Source organism: Calliphora vicina, chromosome 5 (assembly GCF_958450345.1).
Source record: "Calliphora vicina chromosome 5, idCalVici1.1, whole genome shotgun sequence".
NCBI lineage: Eukaryota > Metazoa > Arthropoda > Insecta > Diptera > Calliphoridae > Calliphora > Calliphora vicina.
Window position 1 is genome coordinate 51864759 of NC_088784.1, and position 20995 is coordinate 51885753.

General features: G+C 32.4%; 1 protein-coding gene across 1 annotated transcript in view; it reads left to right on the forward strand.

Annotated features, from left to right (window-relative positions):
- Myd88 overlaps window positions 1-20995 on the forward strand; it is a 169051-nt gene that overhangs the window by 38662 nt on the left and 109394 nt on the right. The window contains exon 2 of the mRNA XM_065511439.1: window positions 5858-6283. Coding sequence (XP_065367511.1) covers window positions 5863-6283 — 421 coding nt within the window. The 5' untranslated portion in view covers window positions 5858-5862. The remainder of the gene's footprint in view (window positions 1-5857; window positions 6284-20995) is intronic.

Here is a 20995-nt window from a genome sequence, read left to right on the forward strand (position 1 = left end):
AAAAATGGAAAAAATTAAAAAAAAACTATCCATCTGAAATAATAGATGGATATTTGAACCCATCGTAATATCAGGATTCCAATAAATTTGACTTTTTTGAAAAAATAAATCTGGAGAGGATTTTTGGCCATTATGGAAATTAGGAAAAGGGCTCGGATATGACACTATTTAGAAATGGTAGTCCTAGGGTCACTGAATGGAACTGTGGTAGTGGGATATCTGAAATAATTTTGGGATTCCAATAAATTTGAGTTTTGTGAAAAAATAATTCTGTAGAGGATTTTTGGCCATTATGGAAATTAGGAAAAGGGCTCGGATATGACACTATATAGAAATGGTAGTCCTAGGGTCACTTAATGGAACTGTGGTAGTGGGATATCTGAAATAATTTTGGGATTCCAATAAATTTGAATTTTGTGAAAAAATAAATCTGTAGAGGATTTTTGGCCATTATGGAAATTAGAAAAAGGGCTCGGATATGACACTATATAGAAATGGTAGTCCTAGGGTCACTGAATGGAACTGTGGTAGTGGGATATCTGAAATAATTTTGGGATTCCAATACATTTGAGTTTTGTGAAAAAATAAATCTGGAGAGGATTTTTGGCCATTATGGAAATTAGGAAAAGGGCTCGGATATGACACTATATAGAAATGGTAGTCCTAGGGTCACTGACTGGAACTGTGGTAGTGGGATATCTGAAATAATTTTGGGATTCCAATAAATTTGAGTTTTGTGAAAAAATAAATCTGGAGAGGATTTTTGGCCATTATGGAAATTAGGAAAAGGGCTCGGATATGGCACTATATAGAAATGGTAGTCCTAGGGTCACTTAATGGAACTGTGGTAGTGGGATATCTGAAATAATTTTGGGATTCCAATAAATTTGAGTTTTGTGAAAAAATAAATCTGGAGAGGATTTTTGGCCATTATGGAAATTAGGAAAAGGGCTCGGATATGACACTATATAGAAATGGTAGTCCTAGGGTCACTGAATGGAACTGTGGTAGTGGGATATCTGAAATAATTTTGGGATTCCAATAAATTTGAATTTTGTGAAAAAATAAATCTGTAGAGGATTTTTGGCCATTATGGAAATTAGGAAAAGGGCTCGGATATGACACTATATAGAAATGGTAGTCCTAGGGTCACTTAATGGAACTGTGGTAGTGGGATATCTGAAATAATTTTGGGATTCCAATAAATTTGAATTTTGTGAAAAAATAAATCTGTAGAGGATTTTTGGCCATTATGGAAATTAGAAAAAGGGCTCGGATATGACACTATATAGAAATGGTAGTCCTAGGGTCACTGAATGGAACTGTGGTAGTGGGATATCTGAAATAATTTTGGGATTCCAATACATTTGAGTTTTGTGAAAAAATAAATCTGGAGAGGATTTTTGGCCATTATGGAAATTAGGAAAAGGGCTCGGATATGACACTATATAGAAATGGTAGTCCTAGGGTCACTTAATGGAACTGTGGTAGTGGGATATCTGAAATAATTTTGGGATTCCAATAAATTTGAGTTTTGTGAAAAAATAAATCTGGAGAGGATTTTTGGCCATTATGGAAATTAGGAAAAGGGCTCGGATATGACACTATATAGAAATGGTAGTCCTAGGGTCACTGAATGGAACTGTGGTAGTGGGATTTATTTTTTCAAAAAAGTCAAATTTATTGGAATCCTGATATTACGATGGGTTCAAATATCCATCTATTATTTCAGATGGATATTTTTTTTTTAATTTTTTCCATTTTTTTTCTTATTCTGAAATTATTTCAGATATTATAGGTATAAATTTGATTATATTATTATGACTGTTAAGTGATTAACAGTGCTCTGTTAACTGCAAAATGGGCTGAGCTAAAATATGTGGTTTAGGTCTGTGCTAAATAAATTTAAATTTATCTTTACACACATCATATAAACATACCTTTCATTTTCGTTGTCCATATATAAAAAAACACTTTTTTATAAATGCGACTTTTGCTACATTTTCTTTATTCGAATGGTATATTTTGTATTCTCTTTGAATAGTTTATAATAATGGACCTAGCAAAATTAAAATAAATAGGAATCAGATGGAATAGGCCCATTAAATATTTTGAAAAATATGTTCAAACGTTATTTGCTAATCAAATAATTTGATAAGTTAAGATGTTTCATGTTACATAAGTAACACATTTTTTAATTGTACAGGTAAGACTCCATTTACGCGGTACTTTATTTACGCGAATTCGATATAACGCGAACTCAAATTAGCAACCATTTTTTCAAATACGCGACTTTTTTATACCCTTCAGCTTCGTGAGAAGGGTATATATAAGTTTGTCATTCCGTTTGTAATTTCTACATTTTTCATTTCCGACCCTATAAAGTATATATATTCTGGATCCTTATAGATAGCGGTGTCGATTAAGCCATGTCCGTCTGTCTGTCTGTCTGTCTGTCCGTCTGTCTGTCTGTTGAAATCAATTTTCTGAAGGCTCCAGATATCTCCGGGATCCAAATCTTCAACAATTCTGTCAGACATACTTTCGAGAATTTTGCTATTTAAAATCAGCAAAATCCGTCCATAAATAACGGAGATATGAGCAAAAATCCGAGACAACCTCTGAAAATTTCATCAAAAAACACAATGTATTGCATGCTTTGACAAAAAAGCAACAAAACTTATGGTTGTTGCTTTGGCGTTGTTGTTGTTTTTTATACAACTAAACGTTTGTTTGGTTGTGTGTTGGTTTTTTTGACAAAAAAAACAACAAAACGTATGGTTGGATGTGCAAGCTTTGCGTATTTTGTTTTGTTTTTGTGTTTTGTTTCTTTTGGCGTTGTTGTTGTTTTTTATACAACTAACCGTTTGTTTGGTTGTGTGTTGGTTTTTTTGACAAAAAATCAACAAATCGTATGTTTGAATGTGCATGCTTTGCGTATTTTGTTTTTCTTTTGGCGTTGTTGTTGTTTTTTATACAATTAAACGTATGTTTGGATGTGTGTTGGTTTCATTGCCTTGCGTATTTTGTTTTTTCTTTTGGTGTTCTGTTTCTTTTGGCGTTGTTGTTGTTTTTTGTGTTCTTGATAAATTTAGGATGCTGTAAAGTTTACAGTGTAAACTGAAAGTGGGCAATGTACATAGTACATACCTATATACTAATTATAAAAAATAATAATGCATCCACAACAAAGGTGAAGGGTATATAAGATTCGGCATAGCCGAATATAGCACTCTTACTTGTTTAAACTTCGTTAATTTTTATGAATTTTTTGTTTTGATCTCTTTTATGTAGTAGAATATTTTGTTATTTTAATTGAAATTTTTTCCTTAATTTTCGATAAGAAATAATTGGGGGATTCAAACCGTCTGCTATTAGGTCGTATTGTCATAATGTCGTAAAATATTTGTTTAGTTTAAAAAAATTCTTGTAGTGCTGCAAACAAAAAAAGTGTTATTTTATGACAAACCAATAAACATAGTTCAAAAAGTGTTATTAGTTTATAAATTTTTTTTTTGAAACCCAACAAAAATTTGTTAAAACTAAAAAAATATTTTATGACATTATGACAATACGACGTAATATGAGACCGTTTGAATCCCCCAAATTTTTTTAGTTGAGTTTTTTTACTTTACTTTTGTTCTAAGTAAGTTTTTAGCATTACAAATAAAATAAGTTTACTTAAAGTATATATCGTCGCCTTAAATGCAAACGGACGTAACTACATTTTTATTGTTTTTACAGGATACGTTATAAAATCAATAACTCGATTTTGAACTTCTGTATAGTTACGTCAGCTTTCATTTAAGGAGACGATATGTATATTATACATATGTGTTTTCTATTTAACGCGATTTTTAGGTACCAATTTCTTTTTTGTTATGTGACTGATGTATTGTTTTACGCGAAATAAAAAAATATTGGCCCGACAAAAGCATTTCGTTCTAAATTAGAACCTCGCTTTACGCGAATTTGATTCACACGCTATTTTTTTGGGCCCAACAAACCGCGTAAATGGAGGCCTACCTACTTTTATTTTAATATCAAAATATATGCTAACGAAGTAGCGGGTAATAGCTAGTCTTTATTAATTATGTACCATAAAGTGTTAAAATTATTTTAAAATACAAACATTTCTGGGGAAAATGTTTGTGTTAACAATTTTAATTATATAAACTTATGAAATTAGTATTTTTTAACGAAAACGATACGCCTTAATGGTCATTTTTACATTTTCTTTATAAATATACATAAAAAAGTTAAAATTAAGCTACGTACACACGGTTGTCAGATTTTACAATGTTGTCAGATCTGGCAATGTGCTCGCAATGTACTGACAATGAAATATTATTACCAAAAGGTAAATTGTCAGTTTAGACGATTGTAAGAAAACCTTACAATTTCATTGTCAGACAATTGTCAAACAATAAATGTATATGCCAACAAAAATTGTCAGTTCACACGGTTGTCAGATTGTTGTATGGCAAAGGTAACCAGATCTCTTGTTAGACATTGTCAGAAGAAAATTCAAATCTTTTTACAAACAATTTTAATTGTCATCTGTGTGTATTTATTAAAAAGTTGGAAATTTAAAGTATTATTATGGAACAGAAAAAAGCCATTGCATGACGGATGAAGGCAAAACAGCAAAAAATCGTCGTAAAGTTTGGGTAAAGGATTGGGTACTTCAGTAGGAAGGATTTTACGCTACATTGCTCATCCACTTACGAACTGACGAGCCGGAGTTGTATCATAATTTATTGCGAATGGTCTCCGAACAATTTGATCAATTTTGGCGATTTGTTTTTTAAATGTGTGCCGACTAAATAATACAGCACAACATAGAAGTGTGGACTTGATCATACTATTTCAACAAACAATCTTTGTTTTAGAGTCAAAAAATAGTAAAAACGAATGTGCTATTTAGAGGGACTAGACACGTTCATAATGCATCGATATGTTCACAAGAGTTATTCAGATTTACCGTAGCTACAACATTACTCAATATTGTTAGTGACAAATTAGGAGTCCCTGGAAGTTATTCTAAAAAAAGTAAAAAAAAAAATATTCTTCCTATATTTTTTTCAAAAAAAGTGCACGAAAAATCTATTTTTTGGAAAAAAATGTTAACAAAATTTGTTTGGCGGACTCTTAGCTATATTATTGCCATATAAAGTTAAGCGGTATTACCAAGTCTGAATTAGCTTTTGGCCAAAAATTAATGACACCATTTTTTGAGAGCCCACTGATTTTCAAAATCTTTGGCCCATAAAAACAAAAATTGGTCACCAAAATGGACAAACTGAGTATAGGGTCATGATCGTGTGTTTTTTGCACTGACAATGATGCCATTGTCAGATGCATAAACTTCGCACATATGACAATAAAAAGTTTCTGACAATGATCTTACAATGATCTGGCAATGGCAACGTAAGGTGTTTACACGATTGTCAGATGTCTGATAATATTATTGTCCTACAATGTACTGACAATACTTTTTCTGACAACGTTGTAAGACAAAAATTGTAAGTTTACACGGTTGTTAGACATTTTCTGAAAATTTTTCTGACAATATTGTAAGATCTGACAACCGTGTGTACGTAGCTTTAGACTTATTACTTTACTACAACTTTTTATTGTCAGCTCTGTTTATCTTCACTTCAAAAATCACCGTCCACCTAAATTCACGGACAGTGCGCTGCATGTGGTTCTATGTGTGATTTTATTAGTGAAAAAGTGTGAATGTATTGAGTATGTGTAAACACTAGGTTAATAAGGACTTTAAAAGTTAAAATATTCTTCAATTAAGCTGCAAATCTAAATATGTATATGTTTTTTTATTTCTTATTTAATTTAGATAAAATGGTTCAAAATCTTGCATTATCAATAACAAACATGAATCACAGCAACATGAGCATAAATAGCAGCATAGGCTCAATTGATTCTCCAACTGCAGCTGTAGAAAGTGATGTAATTACATTTCAGGAAATTCCTTTGACTGCGCTCAGTAAAAAATCATTACGAAAGCTCTCTCATTTATTAAATTCAAGAAAGGTCTTACGTTCAGAAGAGGGTTATGAACGAGACTGGCGAGGGTTGGCGTCATTGGCTAGACAAAAGTTTTTATGCGATGAAAATACGATAAGTGGAGATGATCCTATGACAAAAGTAATTCAACTATGGTGCACTAACAACCCAAAAACAGCAACATTTGCCTACTTGGAGCAATTTCTTGGCATTATAGATAGATGGGATGTTTCTGATGATATATATGAAAATTTAGGTAAGTAATTGAAATACATTTTAATGTATACATACTAGGGTGGAGTGATTTTTATTTTTATTTCGTAATCGCTTTGGAATACCTGTTAAAAGTTGCTTTTTTAACTCCTAAATATACACAAAAAATTTCATTTTGTGGATCGTATATATAGAGGTGCCCCACATCATTATAATAATACAAAAATAAATGGGTCTAGAAAATGGGGGGAGTGGAAGTCCCCAATGCCCTCCTTATGTCTAGTAGTCTTTGATGTCCTCTATCAGTAAAAAAATAACCAAGTGATTAGGCCCACTTTCCTAAGCTACATGTACGATTTTGTGGATTGGGTATAAAAATACCCACTTCGGCATATGTGGGTTGTAAAACGTATGAAATATGAATTTAGCAGGGACCGTAAATAATGTGTGTGAAGTTAAATTCGAATTTAACTAGCACAGACAAAAACCACATTTTTTAACATTGATCATTTTACAGTCAACATAGCACTGTTAAGCACTTAACAGTCATCATAAATAAATTGTAGTACATGAAATATATCTGAAATATGTATCTGAAATAATTTCAGAACTATAAAAAATAAAAAAAATAATAAAAAAATAAATTTCTGACTTGAAATAAAAGTAAGATAGTAAGAATTAATATTGGAATTTAAATAAAATTGAGTTTTTTGAAAACAAAAGCTGGAGAGGATTAGTGACCATTTTGGGAACTGGGTGAAAGGTTCGCATACTACACTATATAGAAATGTTGGTGCAATGAGCACTTGTTGGAACTGTTATAGTGGGATACCTGAAATAATCTTGGGATTTGATAAACCTTAAGTTTTTTAAAAAAAAAGCTCGAGATGATTTGTGACCATTTTGGAAACTGGGTGAATGGTTCGCATACTATACTATATGGAAGTGTTGGTGCAAGGAGCACTTGTTGGAACTGTGGAAGTGGGATATCTGAAATAATCTTGGGATTTGAGAAAATTTGATTTGAAAAATAGTATTTTTTTGAAAAATTTTCTGGAGAGGATTTTTGTCCATTTTGGGAATTGTGTGGAAGGTTCGCATATTACACTATATAGATATGGTGGTCCAAGAGGTACTTGTTGGAACTGTGGTAGAGGGATATCTGAAATAATCTTGGGATTTGAGAAATTTCGACTTGAAAAATGTAATATTGCTGGAGAGGATTAGTGTCTATTTTGGGAATTGTGTGGAAGGTTCGCATATTACACTATATAGATATGGTGGTCCAAGAGGTACTTGTTGGAACTGTGGTAGTGGAATATCTGAAATAATCTTGGGATTTGAGAAATTTCGACTTGAAAAATTTTATTTTTTTTTTTAAAATTTTGTAGAAAGGATTTTTGTCCATTTTGGGAATTGTGTTGAAGGTTCGCATATTACACTATATAGATATGGTGGACCAAGAGGTACTTGTTGGAACTGTGGTAGTGGGATATCTGAAATAATCTTGGGATTTGAGAAATTTCGACTTGAACATTTTTATTTTTTTTTGAAAAATTTTCTGGAGAGGATTTTTGTCCATTTTGGGAATAGGTTCGCATATTACACTATATAGATATGGTGGTCCAAGAGGTACTTGTTGGAACTGTGGTAGTGGGATATCTAAAATAATCTTGGGATTTGAGAAATTTCGACTTGAATAATTATATTTTTTTTTTGAAAAATTTTCTGGAGAGGATTTTTGTCCATTTTGGGAATTGTGTGGAAGGTTCGCATATTACACTATATAGATATGGTGGTCCAAGAGGTAATTGTTGGAACCGTGGTAGTGGGATATCTGAAATAATCTTGGGATTTGAGAAATTTCGACTTGAAAAATGTAATATTGCTGGAGAGGATTAGTGTCCATTTTGGGAATTGTGTGGAAGGTTCGCATATTACACTATATAGATATGGTGGTCCACGAGGTACTTGTTGGAACTGTGGTAGTGGAATATCTGAAATAATCTTGGGATTTGAGAAATTTCGACTTGAAAAATTTTATTTTTTTTTGAAAAATTTTGTAGAAAGGATTTTTGTCCATTTTGGGAATTGTGTGGAAGGTTCGCATATTACACTATATAGATATGGTGGACCACGAGATACTTGTTGGAACTGTGGTAGTGGGATATCTGAAATAATCTTGGGATTTGAGAAATTTCGACTTGAATAATTTAATTTTTTTTTTTGAAAAATTTTCTGGAAAAGATTAGTGTCCATTTTGGGAATTGTGTGGAAGGTTCGCATATTACACTATATAGATATGGTGGACCAAGAGGTACTTGTTGGAACTGTTTTAGTGGGATATCTGAAATAATCTTGGGATTTGAGAAAACTTAAGTTTTTTGAAAAAAAAGCTCGAGATGATTTGTGACCATTTTGGAACTTGGTGAATGGTTCGCATACTATACTATATGGAAGTGTTGGTGCAAGGAGCACTTGTTGGAACTGTGGTAGTGGGATATCTGAAATAATCTTGGGATTTGAAAAATAGTATTTTTTTGAAAAATTTTCTGGAGAGGATTTTTGTCCATTTTGGGAATTGTGTGGAAGGTTCGCATATTACACTATATAGATATGGTGGTCCAAGAGGTACTTGTTGGAACTGTGGTAGTGGGATATCTGAAATAATCTTGGGATTTGAGAAATTTCGACTTGAAAAATGTAATATTGCTGGAGAGGATTAGTGTCCATTTTGGGAATTGTGTGGAATGTTCGCATATTACACTATATAGATATGGTGGTCCAAGAGGTACTTGTTGGAACTGTATTAATGGGATATCTGAAATTTCTCAAATCCCAAGATTATTTTAGATATCCCACTACAACAGTTCCAACAAGTACCTCTTGGACCACCATATTTATATAGTGTAATATGCGAACCTATTCCCAAAATGGACAAAATCCTCTCCAGAAAATTTTTCAAAAAAAAATAAAAATTTTCAAGTCGAAATTTCTCAAATCCCAAGATTATTTCAGATATCCCACTACCACAGTTCCAACAAGTATCTCGTGGTCCACCATATCTATATAGTGTAATATGCGAACCTTCCACACAATTCCCAAAATGGACAAAAATCCTTTCTACAAAATTTTTCAAAAAAAAAATAAAATTTTTCAAGTCGAAATTTCTCAAATCCCAAGATTATTTCAGATATTCCACTACCACAGTTCCAACAAGTACCTCGTGGACCACCATATCTATATAGTGTAATATGCGAACCTTCCACACAATTCCCAAAATGGACACTAATCCTCTCCAGCAATATTACATTTTTCAAGTCGAAATTTCTCAAATCCCAAGATTATTTCAGATATCCCACTACCACAGTTCCAACAAGTACCTCTTGTACCACCATATCTATATAGTGTAATATGCGAACCTTCCACACAATTCCCAAAATGGACAAAAATCCTCTCCAGAAAATTTTTCAAAAAAATACTATTTTTCAAATCCCAAGATTATTTCAGATATCCCACTACCACAGTTCCAACAAGTGCTCCTTGCACCAACACTTCCATATAGTATAGTATGCGAACCATTCACCAAGTTCCAAAATGGTCACAAATCATCTCGAGCTTTTTTTTCAAAAAACTTAAGTTTTCTCAAATCCCAAGATTATTTCAGATATCCCACTAAAACAGTTCCAACAAGTACCTCTTGGTCCACCATATCTATATAGTGTAATATGCGAACCTTCCACACAATTCCCAAAATGGACACTAATCTTTTCCAGAAAATTTTTCAAAAAAAAAAATTAAATTATTCAAGTCGAAATTTCTCAAATCCCAAGATTATTTCAGATATCCCACTACCACAGTTCCAACAAGTACCTCTTGGTCCACCATATCTATATAGTGTAATATGCGAACCTTCCACACAATTCCCAAAATGGACAAAAGTCCTCTCCAGAAAATTTTTAAAAAAATTAAATTTTTCAAGTCGAAATTTCTCAAATCCCAAGATTATTTCAGATATCCCATTAATACAGTTCCAACAAGTACCTCTTGGACCACCATATCTATATAGTGTAATATGCGAACCTTCCACACAATTCCCAAAATGGACACTAATCCTCTCCAGCAATATTACATTTTTCAAGTCGAAATTTCTCAAATCCCAAGCTTATTTCAGATATCCCACTACCACGGTTCCAACAATTACCTCTTGGACCACCATATCTATATAGTGTAATATGCGAACCTTCCACACAATTCCCAAAATGGACAAAAATCCTCTCCAGAAAATTTTTCAAAAAAAAAAATAAAATTATTCAAGTCGAAATTTCTCAAATCCCAAGATTATTTTAGATATCCCACTACCACAGTTCCAACAAGTACCTCTTGGACCACCATATCTATGTAGTGTAATATGCGAACCTATTCCCAAAATGGACAAAAATCCTCTCCAGAAAATTTTTAAAAAAAAAATAAAAATTTTCAAGTCGAAATTTCTCAAATCCCAAGATTATTTCAGATATCCCACTACCACAGTTCCAACAAGTACCTCTTGGTCCACCATATCTATATAGTGTAATATGCGAACCTTCAACACAATTCCCAAAATGGACAAAAATCCTTTCAACAAAATTTTTTAAAAAAAAATAAAATTTTTCAAGTCGAAATTTCTCAAATCCCAAGATTATTTCAGATATTCCACTACCACAGTTCCAACAAGTACCTCTTGGACCACCATATCTATATAGTGTAATATGCGAACCTTCCACACAATTCCCAAAATGGACACTAATCCTCTCCAGCAATATTACATTTTTCAAGTCGAAATTTCTCAAATCCCAAGATTATCCCACTACCACAGTTCCAACAAGTACCTCTTGGACCACCATATCTATATAGTGTAATATGCGAACCTTCCACACAATTCCCAAAATGGACAAAAATCCTCTCCAGAAAATTTTTCAAAAAAATACTATTTTTCAAATCAAATTTTCTCAAATCCCAAGATTATTTCAGATATCCCACTACCACAGTTCCAACAAGTGCTCCTTGCACCAACACTTCCATATAGTATAGTATGCGAACCATTCACCCAGTTTCCAAAATGGTCACAAATCATCTCGAGCTTTTTTTTTAAAAAAACTCAATTTGATTTAAATTCCAATATTAATCTTACTTTTATTTCAAGTCAGAAATTTATTTTTTTATTATTTTTTTTATTTTTTATAGTTCTGAAATTATTTCAGATACATATTTCAGATATATTTCATGTACTACAATATATTTATGATGACTGTTAAGTGCTTAACAGTGCTATGTTGACTGTAAAATGATAAATGTTAAAAAATGTGGTTTTTGTCTGTGCTAGTTAAATTCGAATTTAACTTCACACACATCCGTAAATAACGGTTATCCAGAAAATTTGAAATCAAAAAATCACTATGTCAGAGTCAACAGAGACATATGCTGTTATATGTATTTACCTATAGATTCGCATTGACGTGCTCTTTCAGAATCTATGGTGATATTAAAAAAATGATCCCAACTCCAGAGTTAACAGTTATTTTTCAACGTAAAAATAAAAGTTCGCGTGAAACTCTTAAAAAAAGAGTTTTAAATATCCGTCATAAAAAACTCTTTTAAGGACTTTTATTTTTTTTGTCGTAAAAAAAACTCATTTGAGGACTTTTATTTTTTCCGTCATAAAATAAAAGTCATTTTTCCGTCAAAAAATAATACTCTTTTGGTTTATATTCTACTTTTTTCTTTATTGAGTCTATCTGATATAATGAGTGTAGTTATTTGTTTAAGAAAGGAAAACAACAACAATTTAATAATAGGAATCAAACAATAGCAAATTAAAATCCCAATTGTTTTTATTTTAATGAATTTTTTCAATTGCAATGCAAGGTGCTTTAGAAATTGTAATGATCTGACCATCGCACATTAGGTCAAATGACACCTTTCTCTGTGCAAAAGTGTTAAAATCACAATGCTGTTTTACATTTGTTTTTTAATTGGAAACACTTCAAATAAAAGACTCCTATTTTTTGTTTGACTTAAATTTCAAGAACCGTTACACAGCTATGCGTCAAAGTCAATAGATGTAATTTTTTTTTAAATGTGCTTGCAATTTCAATAGTGTTTGCTAGGGTATTCAATCGATTAACCGTTAATCGGTTAACCGATTAATTTTAGACGGTTAACTGTTCGAATAATTTGAAATTGCCGATTTTCAAATAACAAATAAACCGATTAATTTGTGTCGATTAACCGATTAACCGAAAATCCTTTTTTTTGCACTTAAAAAAATGCTTTTGTATTTATTTATCCGTTTCAATTCAAATACAAATTTCAAATTAGATATTTTTTGAACATCCTATAATTATGATTAGTGAGTTGTATAACAACTGACATATTTAATTTACATGTATTTGAAACTTTGTTTATATTTACATGTATAGAAAACTTTTTTTGAAATGAGTCTTTTATCATAAATAAACGAAGCTGTTAAATTAATCAATATCTAAAACAATCCAAAAAGGAATATTCTTTATCATGTTTTGAGAGTTTTTTTCCAAGAAAAGTTTTATTAAATCTACAGAAAAAAATCGTTTAAATTATATTCTTTTTATAAAAGATTATTTCAGAAGATCTCACTAAAACCCTAAAAAAACTCACACATCGCTAATTTGTTGCAACAACGTCATAATTCAAAAAAAGTCTTTTCGAGAAAAACGTGTTTGAATATTTTATGACATTTTACTATTTCTTAAATAAATTTTCAACATATCATGCGATTTCAGAAATATAAATAGTAGATGTTAATATCTTTCTAATCTGTATTTAACCCAAATTTTTAATTATCAAATACACGAGAAAACATGAATTTTAATTTTGATGTTTACAACAAAAAAACACTCTCACACAAAAAATAATTGACTTCTTTGAAAACTGATAAAACTATATGAAAGATTATAGAACAGCGCATATTTTGTATTACTCAGTTCAAAAAACAAGGATTTTGAGTTATGACGATGTTGCAGCAAGTAGGCGATATGTATACAAAAATGATCTCAAATACCTTATTTGCTGTTTTTTATGTTTTTGTACACAAAATTTGTTGTTGTATTTTCAATTTAAAATTAAAATAGAAATTATTCGGTTAATCGAATAATTTTAAATTAACCGATTACTAACCGAATAAATCTAAACCTCGATTAATTATTTGCTCGATTAACCGATTAAACCAGAAACCCGATTAATTGAATACCCTAGTGTTTGCTCAACTTTAAGTGCGTGTTTCTCGAATTGTGTTCGTCATAATTCATTTGTATAAAATGGAAAATAAAGAGACAAGTAAGTATAAATGTATTTAATTAAAGCTGCTTTATATACAGGTAAGCCTCCATTTGCGCGGTACTTTATTTACGCGAATTCGGTATAACGCGAACTCAAATTAGCAACCATTTTTTCAAATACGCGACTTTTTTACACGATTTTAATATAACGCGGATTTCTCTTTTGAAAACTTCATTAATTTTTATGAATTTTTTGTTATGTTTTGATCTCTTTTATGTATTAGAATATTTTTTTTTTTTATTAACATTTTTTCCATAATTTTCGATAAGAAATAATTTTTTTAGTTGAGTTTTTATTTACTTTACTTTACTTAGGTTTTTAGTGGGTTTTTAAAAGTACAAATAAAATAAGTTTACTTAAAGTATATATCATCGCCTTATTTCCGCTTTCATTTAACGCGATTTATAGGTCTCAATTTCTTTTTTGTTATGTGACTGATGTATTGTTTTATGCGAAATCAAAAATTATTGGCCCACAAAAGCATTTCGTTCTAAATTAGAACCTCGTTTTACTCGAATTTGATTTACACGCTATTTTTTTGGGCCCAACAAACCGCGTAAATGGAGGCCTACCTGTATGTCGCTATACCTCAAAATAACTCATTTTCCTACATAACCTAAAAACTGTAAAATTAATTCAAAGCTTTGACTTTTCGTAAGCCATAAAATTTTTTTACCCCATTTGACCTCTTTCAAATTTTACTAATAGATTAAAGAATAATTAATAGTTATTAGCAATTTATCTCAAACTGCGATTTTTTGCGTTTTAGGAGTACTGCCTCTTTAATTCAGGTAACCTCTGTATAAAAAACTATCTATTTGAAATATGACGACAAGAATGCACAACAAAAGAAAAAAATTATGCCGTCTTTAAATGAAGTTAACATATTTTCAGATGAAGTGGAGAAGCATATAACGCAAACAATAAATTTGTTATACCCTACACCACCATATTGGGTACGGTACAATGCGTTTGTGCAGATGTTTGTTACGTCCACAAATATTAGTCTAACACCCACCATAATTTGGTATATATAATTTTTTCGGCCCAAGGATGAAGCCTATTGAAATTGGCTGACATCCCTCCATTATTCCACCTATCCCCCTTACAAATGTCCTACCGAAATTGGACTTTATCGGTCATAAATGTTTAATTTATATAGGTACCAACAAAAATTTCGCTCCAAATAAGTTTAATATATACGGAATTCATGTCACCTAATTTTCTAATGATCGGTCCATAATTAATCATAGCTCCCATATAAGACCAGCTTCCGAAAATCACTTTAACGTTCATAAATCTCTTAAAAATGTTGGTATACATATAAAATTCAACAGAAATAACTTTCATGTAGAAATTAATCATACGACCTAATTTCATAGCGATCGCTCCACAATTGGTCATAGTCCACTTCCGAAAATCACTCAAGAATATAAATTATTCAAATTTTAAAAGAACAAGTAAGAAAGTATGGTCGGTCAAGCCCGACCATATAATACCCTACACTAAGTAAAAGAGCAAACAAATTTTTCTTTTAAAATTTAAATAATTTATATTTTTGAGTGATTTTCGGAAGTGGGCCTTATATGGGGGCTATGACCAATTATGGACCTATCACCATGAAATTATGTCGTGTGATTTATGTCTATATGAAAGATTACTATGTTGAATTTTGTGAGTATACCAACATTTTTAAGTGATTTATGCACGTTAAAGTGATTTTCGGAATATTTTTGGGCGTTACAAACATCTGCACAAACGCATAATACCCTCCCCACTATGGTGGTGTAGGGTATAAAAATGGTAAAGGCAAATGAGACCCTTGCCAAAGTTTCGTTGCAATCCATTTTACTGCATATTGCTGAAATAATTGTTGAGATGCAACGAAAGCGAAGAAGACGAATTTTCCGACTTAATATAAAACTGTTGATATTTCAGATCCATTAATTTCCACATCATTTTTAAATTGGCTCTTACAAAAGCGGAAACGTTCCACACTTCCACCTGAAGTAATTGAGTTATTATGTTGCAGTGAACCCATTAAAGAATTTCACCTTACCCACCAAGACGATGAAATTAATGAAAGTGAAGAGGACCTTTTTGATATAAATTTACAAAATGAATTAGATTTAAGCAATTACTAAATGTTTTAGTATAATTAAAATAAATGAATGAATACAATGGCGCATATTCATAAACGATCACCAAGTGTTGACTTTTTTAAGTACCTATTTAAGTTATTCACAATTGGTTACTTTCAGCACAATTAGCACTTAATCATGGGTAAAGTTGTAACTAAATGCCAACTACTAATACATTCAAAAAACAGCTGATTGATTTCATTTTAATACATGTATACAAAAAGAAAATAATCTAGAGATGTGTTTTTTTTGTCAACAACATTCTATTGAAAAATTTCATTTTTTTTTTGTACTTTTAGAAAACAAAAATAGTCTCTTAATAGCTTTATAAGCCTTTTAATTAATTACAGTATATATCGATCAAAATATTATCGATATTTTGTGTTCTCTATATGTCAAAGCAGTAACTAAGCTAGTTATGAATTGTGAATGAGATCTACAACTATCTATGAACTATTTTTTAGTTTCTGTTTTACTAGTTCCGACTTTAGTTATGATTTCTGAATATGCGCCAATGTATTGTGTTTGTATTATTGGTTGCAAAAAAAATTTCATTTATTTTAATAGAATTATTCTTACTTATGAAATTCTTACAGGTTTTGGTTTGAATAACATGATTTTGTAGTCATTATTAATTTAGCACAGAAAAAGTGTTCATTTGACCTATAGTGTATCGGCAAGCTTTAGGTGTCAATTTACATAAAAGGAGTTTTATATTCTGACGGGAAAAATAAAACTCATCAAATGACTTTTATTTTATGATGGAAAAAATAAAAGACCTCAAATGAGTTTTTTTCTGACGGAAAAAATAAAAGTCCTCAAATGAGTTTTTTTTATGACGGGTATTTAAAACTCTTTTTTAAGAGTTTCATGCGAATTTTTATTTTTACGTTGAAAAATAACAGCTTTAGATGGATTTTTATTTTTAAAGTCACAAAATAACTGTTATAAAATAACTTTTTAGATATCACTTATAACCGTTACGGTCCCTGGAATTTTGTTTTTCATGTAAAAATGTGTGTTTTTTTTTAATTTTTGGATATAATTATATTGACCTAACAATACATAAAAATATTCAACATAAACTAAAGTTTATAAAGTATAAGGTTGTTTAATGACCATATGAAAAATAGGCAATTTTTTTATTTTCAATTGTGTTGGGGCACCTCAAAACATCAAAATAGGTAAGTAATCTTTCGTATCTTTTCCTTAATGACAGGTTAAAAACCAGTGTCAGGTACTCGACTCCCCGCTCGCCTATGTGTTTTAGCATCAGCATGGATATGCCGTCAGGTCCTATTGTCTTTGAAGGCTTAGCTTCCAGCGGCGAACACACGATGTCATAGCCAGCCAAGGCCTTCTGCTTTACCTTCTTTAACAGGCCTGATAGAGGCCTTCTTCACAGGATTCTGTTCAATCTGTTCCGCCAGCGACGCTCCTCTCTGTTGTGTTGGCGCATAAATCGGGTTATCTCTGAAATCCTCCCTTGGAGGCCATTGCAGTTGAACTGCAAATTGCAACAATGCCGGAAGGTCTAGCTCCGAAATTAAAAATTGTATAGTTGTTGTTGCTGGGTTGAAAGGTTGTTGTTGCCTTGGCCGAAGATCTTCGGGTTATTCCGGTACGTAGAACCGGTTGTCGTGAGCGGACCAGGTCCAAATTCTTAAATCGCATAGACGATATCAAAATATAGTAACCCACTTTAGTAAACGGTTCCGATAACACCGCCACTGGTATGGATATTATAGCCAAAAAAAAAAACAAAAAATCCCATTTTTGCAATTTTTCAACACTTTTTGGGCATTGCGCTATTCCTGATTACAAATTTAAAAATTGCTTTTAGTTTTTAATTTCAATAGAAAAAAATCTACACAGAAAAAAAAAAATCATAATTGTAGTGAATTTTTTAATAAATATTATTAATCCAACATGATTTTTTTTCCAAAACTTTTTTTCATTCTGAATAAGAACATGTTCATAAATATTATAAAATTGTACATGACGAAAATTTTGTCTTTTTTACGTAAATTTTATAATATTTTATAACCAATTACATTATAATTGTATTATCTAATGAATTACATAGTTCAGAAATGTTGGCATAATAGCCATATATTGGTCAGCTGTGCCGAATCTTATATACCCTTCACCAAATTATACTTAAAAATATTTTTTTGTTAAATATATTGATGTATGAATCATGTATTTAACGTATTTGGGGGCTACGGAAGGTTGATTTCAACATACAGGCGGACATGGCTATATCGACTTCACTATCTATAACGATCCAAATCCTATCTTGCGTATTTCGTCTTTTATCCAATAAAAAAAACTATTAAAAAATAAACAAGTAAGATTGCTATATTCGGCTATGCCGAATCTTATATACCCTTCACCTTTGTTGTGGATGCATTATTATTTTTTATAATAACACTGCACGAAATTGACAGTTTTTTCTGTGTCGCTGGCTGCGACCTGAGCCTATATGTTGAGGACAGCGAATTTAACAAGTCCCAAATAAACAAATTTTAATTTAATGATGCATATATTTGAGCAACAGTTTATTTCTAAAAAGAGAACTTGTTACAAAAAATAACTTGTAAATAAATTAAGCGACTTACCTCTCTTCGGTTTACACCATCACTGCCAGGAAACACATTTACGACACGACCTCTCTTCCAATCTCGACAGGAAACAGCTGGATCACAAATTAGTAGAAGATCTCCCGGGGCCACAGGCTTCGTATATTCGCACCATTTGGACCGTCTTGTAAGTGTGGGCAAATATTCCACAATCCATCTTTTCCAAAAATGATCTCGTAGCTGTCGAGCAATTCGCCACTGCTTCTTCAGTACCACTGGCTTTGTAATCTCAATACCTTCTGGCGTTTGAGCCGTATTTGCAGAACCCAACAAGAAATGATTAGGCATAAATGGTTCTTCGTCTTCCGGACTGACAGGCAAGTGAGTCAATGGGCGAGAGTTCACGATGTATTCGACTTCAATTAACAAACTTAGCAAGGTGTGCTCTTTTGGGGTTACTCTTAAAACCTTTTTAACACATTGAACAATTCGCTCCCTGGCGAATTGAAATAAATACAGGCGAATTCATTTATTTTTTATATATAGAGTTTGACATACGGGCGTACGGGCGAATATTTTTTATATATGTAGTTTGACTTTTGTGCGTGCTATTTCTATAATCAGCTGTGCTGCCGATGGCACCTTATTAAATGCACCTTGATGGGGTGCCTGGCATCTAAAGACAACCAACTCGCAGCATCAATACGACCGCTCACTCGAAGTAAATTATTTTCATCAAAATAAGGTGAAAGGGAAAATAACACATTATCCTTTTTTAAAGAACCACCAGATTTTAAAACGACACAGACTAGTTTCAGCAACCCCTAACTCTTCAGCACACAGGCATCTCGAACCATTACATTTATCATATTTTCGGCAGCGATTGATAAATCTCAGCATGACAAATTTGGGGCGTAGTTCTTCTTCACACAAATCATCAGATTTCTCAGAATTCATTTTCGACCAGTCAGCTTCGTGTAGTATCATCGGCAACATTGAGAACTGTAGGCAACCATCTCCAATCATCTTCACTGGCATCAACAAAAATATGCAGCTCTAACTCCAAGGGCAAACCATTTCCAAAATAAAATCGTGGAACCTTTACATGGACAACATTTCTTGGCTCTTGGCAGCTTTATGTATTTCACGAACTTGTATGGCTATTTCAATGGCTTTTGACGGATTTACAAAACTTTCTACAAAGTCATCTACGTAATGATGGTCCAAAATTGACTTCACGGCTCTAGGGAAACGATTTCGATGCTCCATTGCATTTGTTTCCTTCACATAATGGGCAATACAGGGCGAACACGCAGCTCCAAATGTCATCACAAGCATCTCATACACTTCCGGTGGACCACTAGCATCATCTCGCCACAAGAACCTCTGCGAACACCTATCTTCCTCAGCAACAACAACTTCATGAAACATTTCCTTTATGTCCCCAAAAACAGCTACGGAACCGATTCTAAAATTAAATAAAACTGATGGCAACGGTTTGTACTGCTGATGGCCTTTCAATAACTTTGAATTCAACGAATACCTTCCACCTTTGCTGCTGCATCAAACACTATACGAATCTTCCCTGGCTTATTAGGGTTTACGACACCAAAGTGGGGCAAGTACCACGTTCTCGGATGAAATGTATCAACTTCACTCAATGATAATTTGCGTACATACCGCTTCTGCAAATATTCACTCATTATTTGTTTATAGGCCGCACCAAATTCAGGATTATTTTTCATTTTTCTTTCCATTCCAAAAAATCTATTAAAGGCCATGGAATAGCTATCCGGCAGGACTACGTCATCATTACACCATAGTAGTCTGGATTCAAATCTTCCGGCAACCCTCTTCGCAAATTATCCAACTGTGTTGTCAGCAGACAAGTTTGTGTTCCAGGGCGACCTCATTTCACGTTTCCAAAAACAACCCATCCAAGAGGAGTATTGGCAGCATATGGACCAGCATTTTCCAAAGGGACCAATTAGTACCTTTGGAGACACACATTCATATGAGCTTAAAGACACACCATGATTCTTTACTAAATCCGCATTAAAACTCTGACTAGGAAACTTCAAATTCGAGACACCATACACAATTTTCAAAGCATATTTCCTCTTCTTATTAACACCGCTCACATGAAGATCCACCACCATAACTGGTTCTTGTGCCGATTTACCACTATACCAACTAAAATTCAATTGACTTTGTCGACCATGCAGTCCAAGCTGTCTCACTAAAGAGCTATCCATCATCGTGACCGAAGAACCTTCATCTAGGAGTGCATAAGTTTCAATAGCACAATTTGGTCCATAAAGAACCACTGGGAGCACTCTGAACAACAAATCACTTTTATCACTAACACTGGAAACACAACTAAGCACTGGCTCGACTGTTGAAGCTCTCTCTGTAGGCGGCACATTTACGTATCGTTCACTTGGTACATTAGGTTTAGTTTCATGCAATAATTTATTGTGATTTCTTTGGCACTTTTCCATGGGACACTGCTTACGCCGTCGACAATCTTTACTTGAATGGCCAACACTGAGACACGAATAACATAACTTCAATCTCTTCACTTCACTCCATCTATTAGGCACACGCAATTCTACAAATTTCTTACAATCAAAAATTTTATGTGGACCAACACAATAAAAACATTTTAACAGA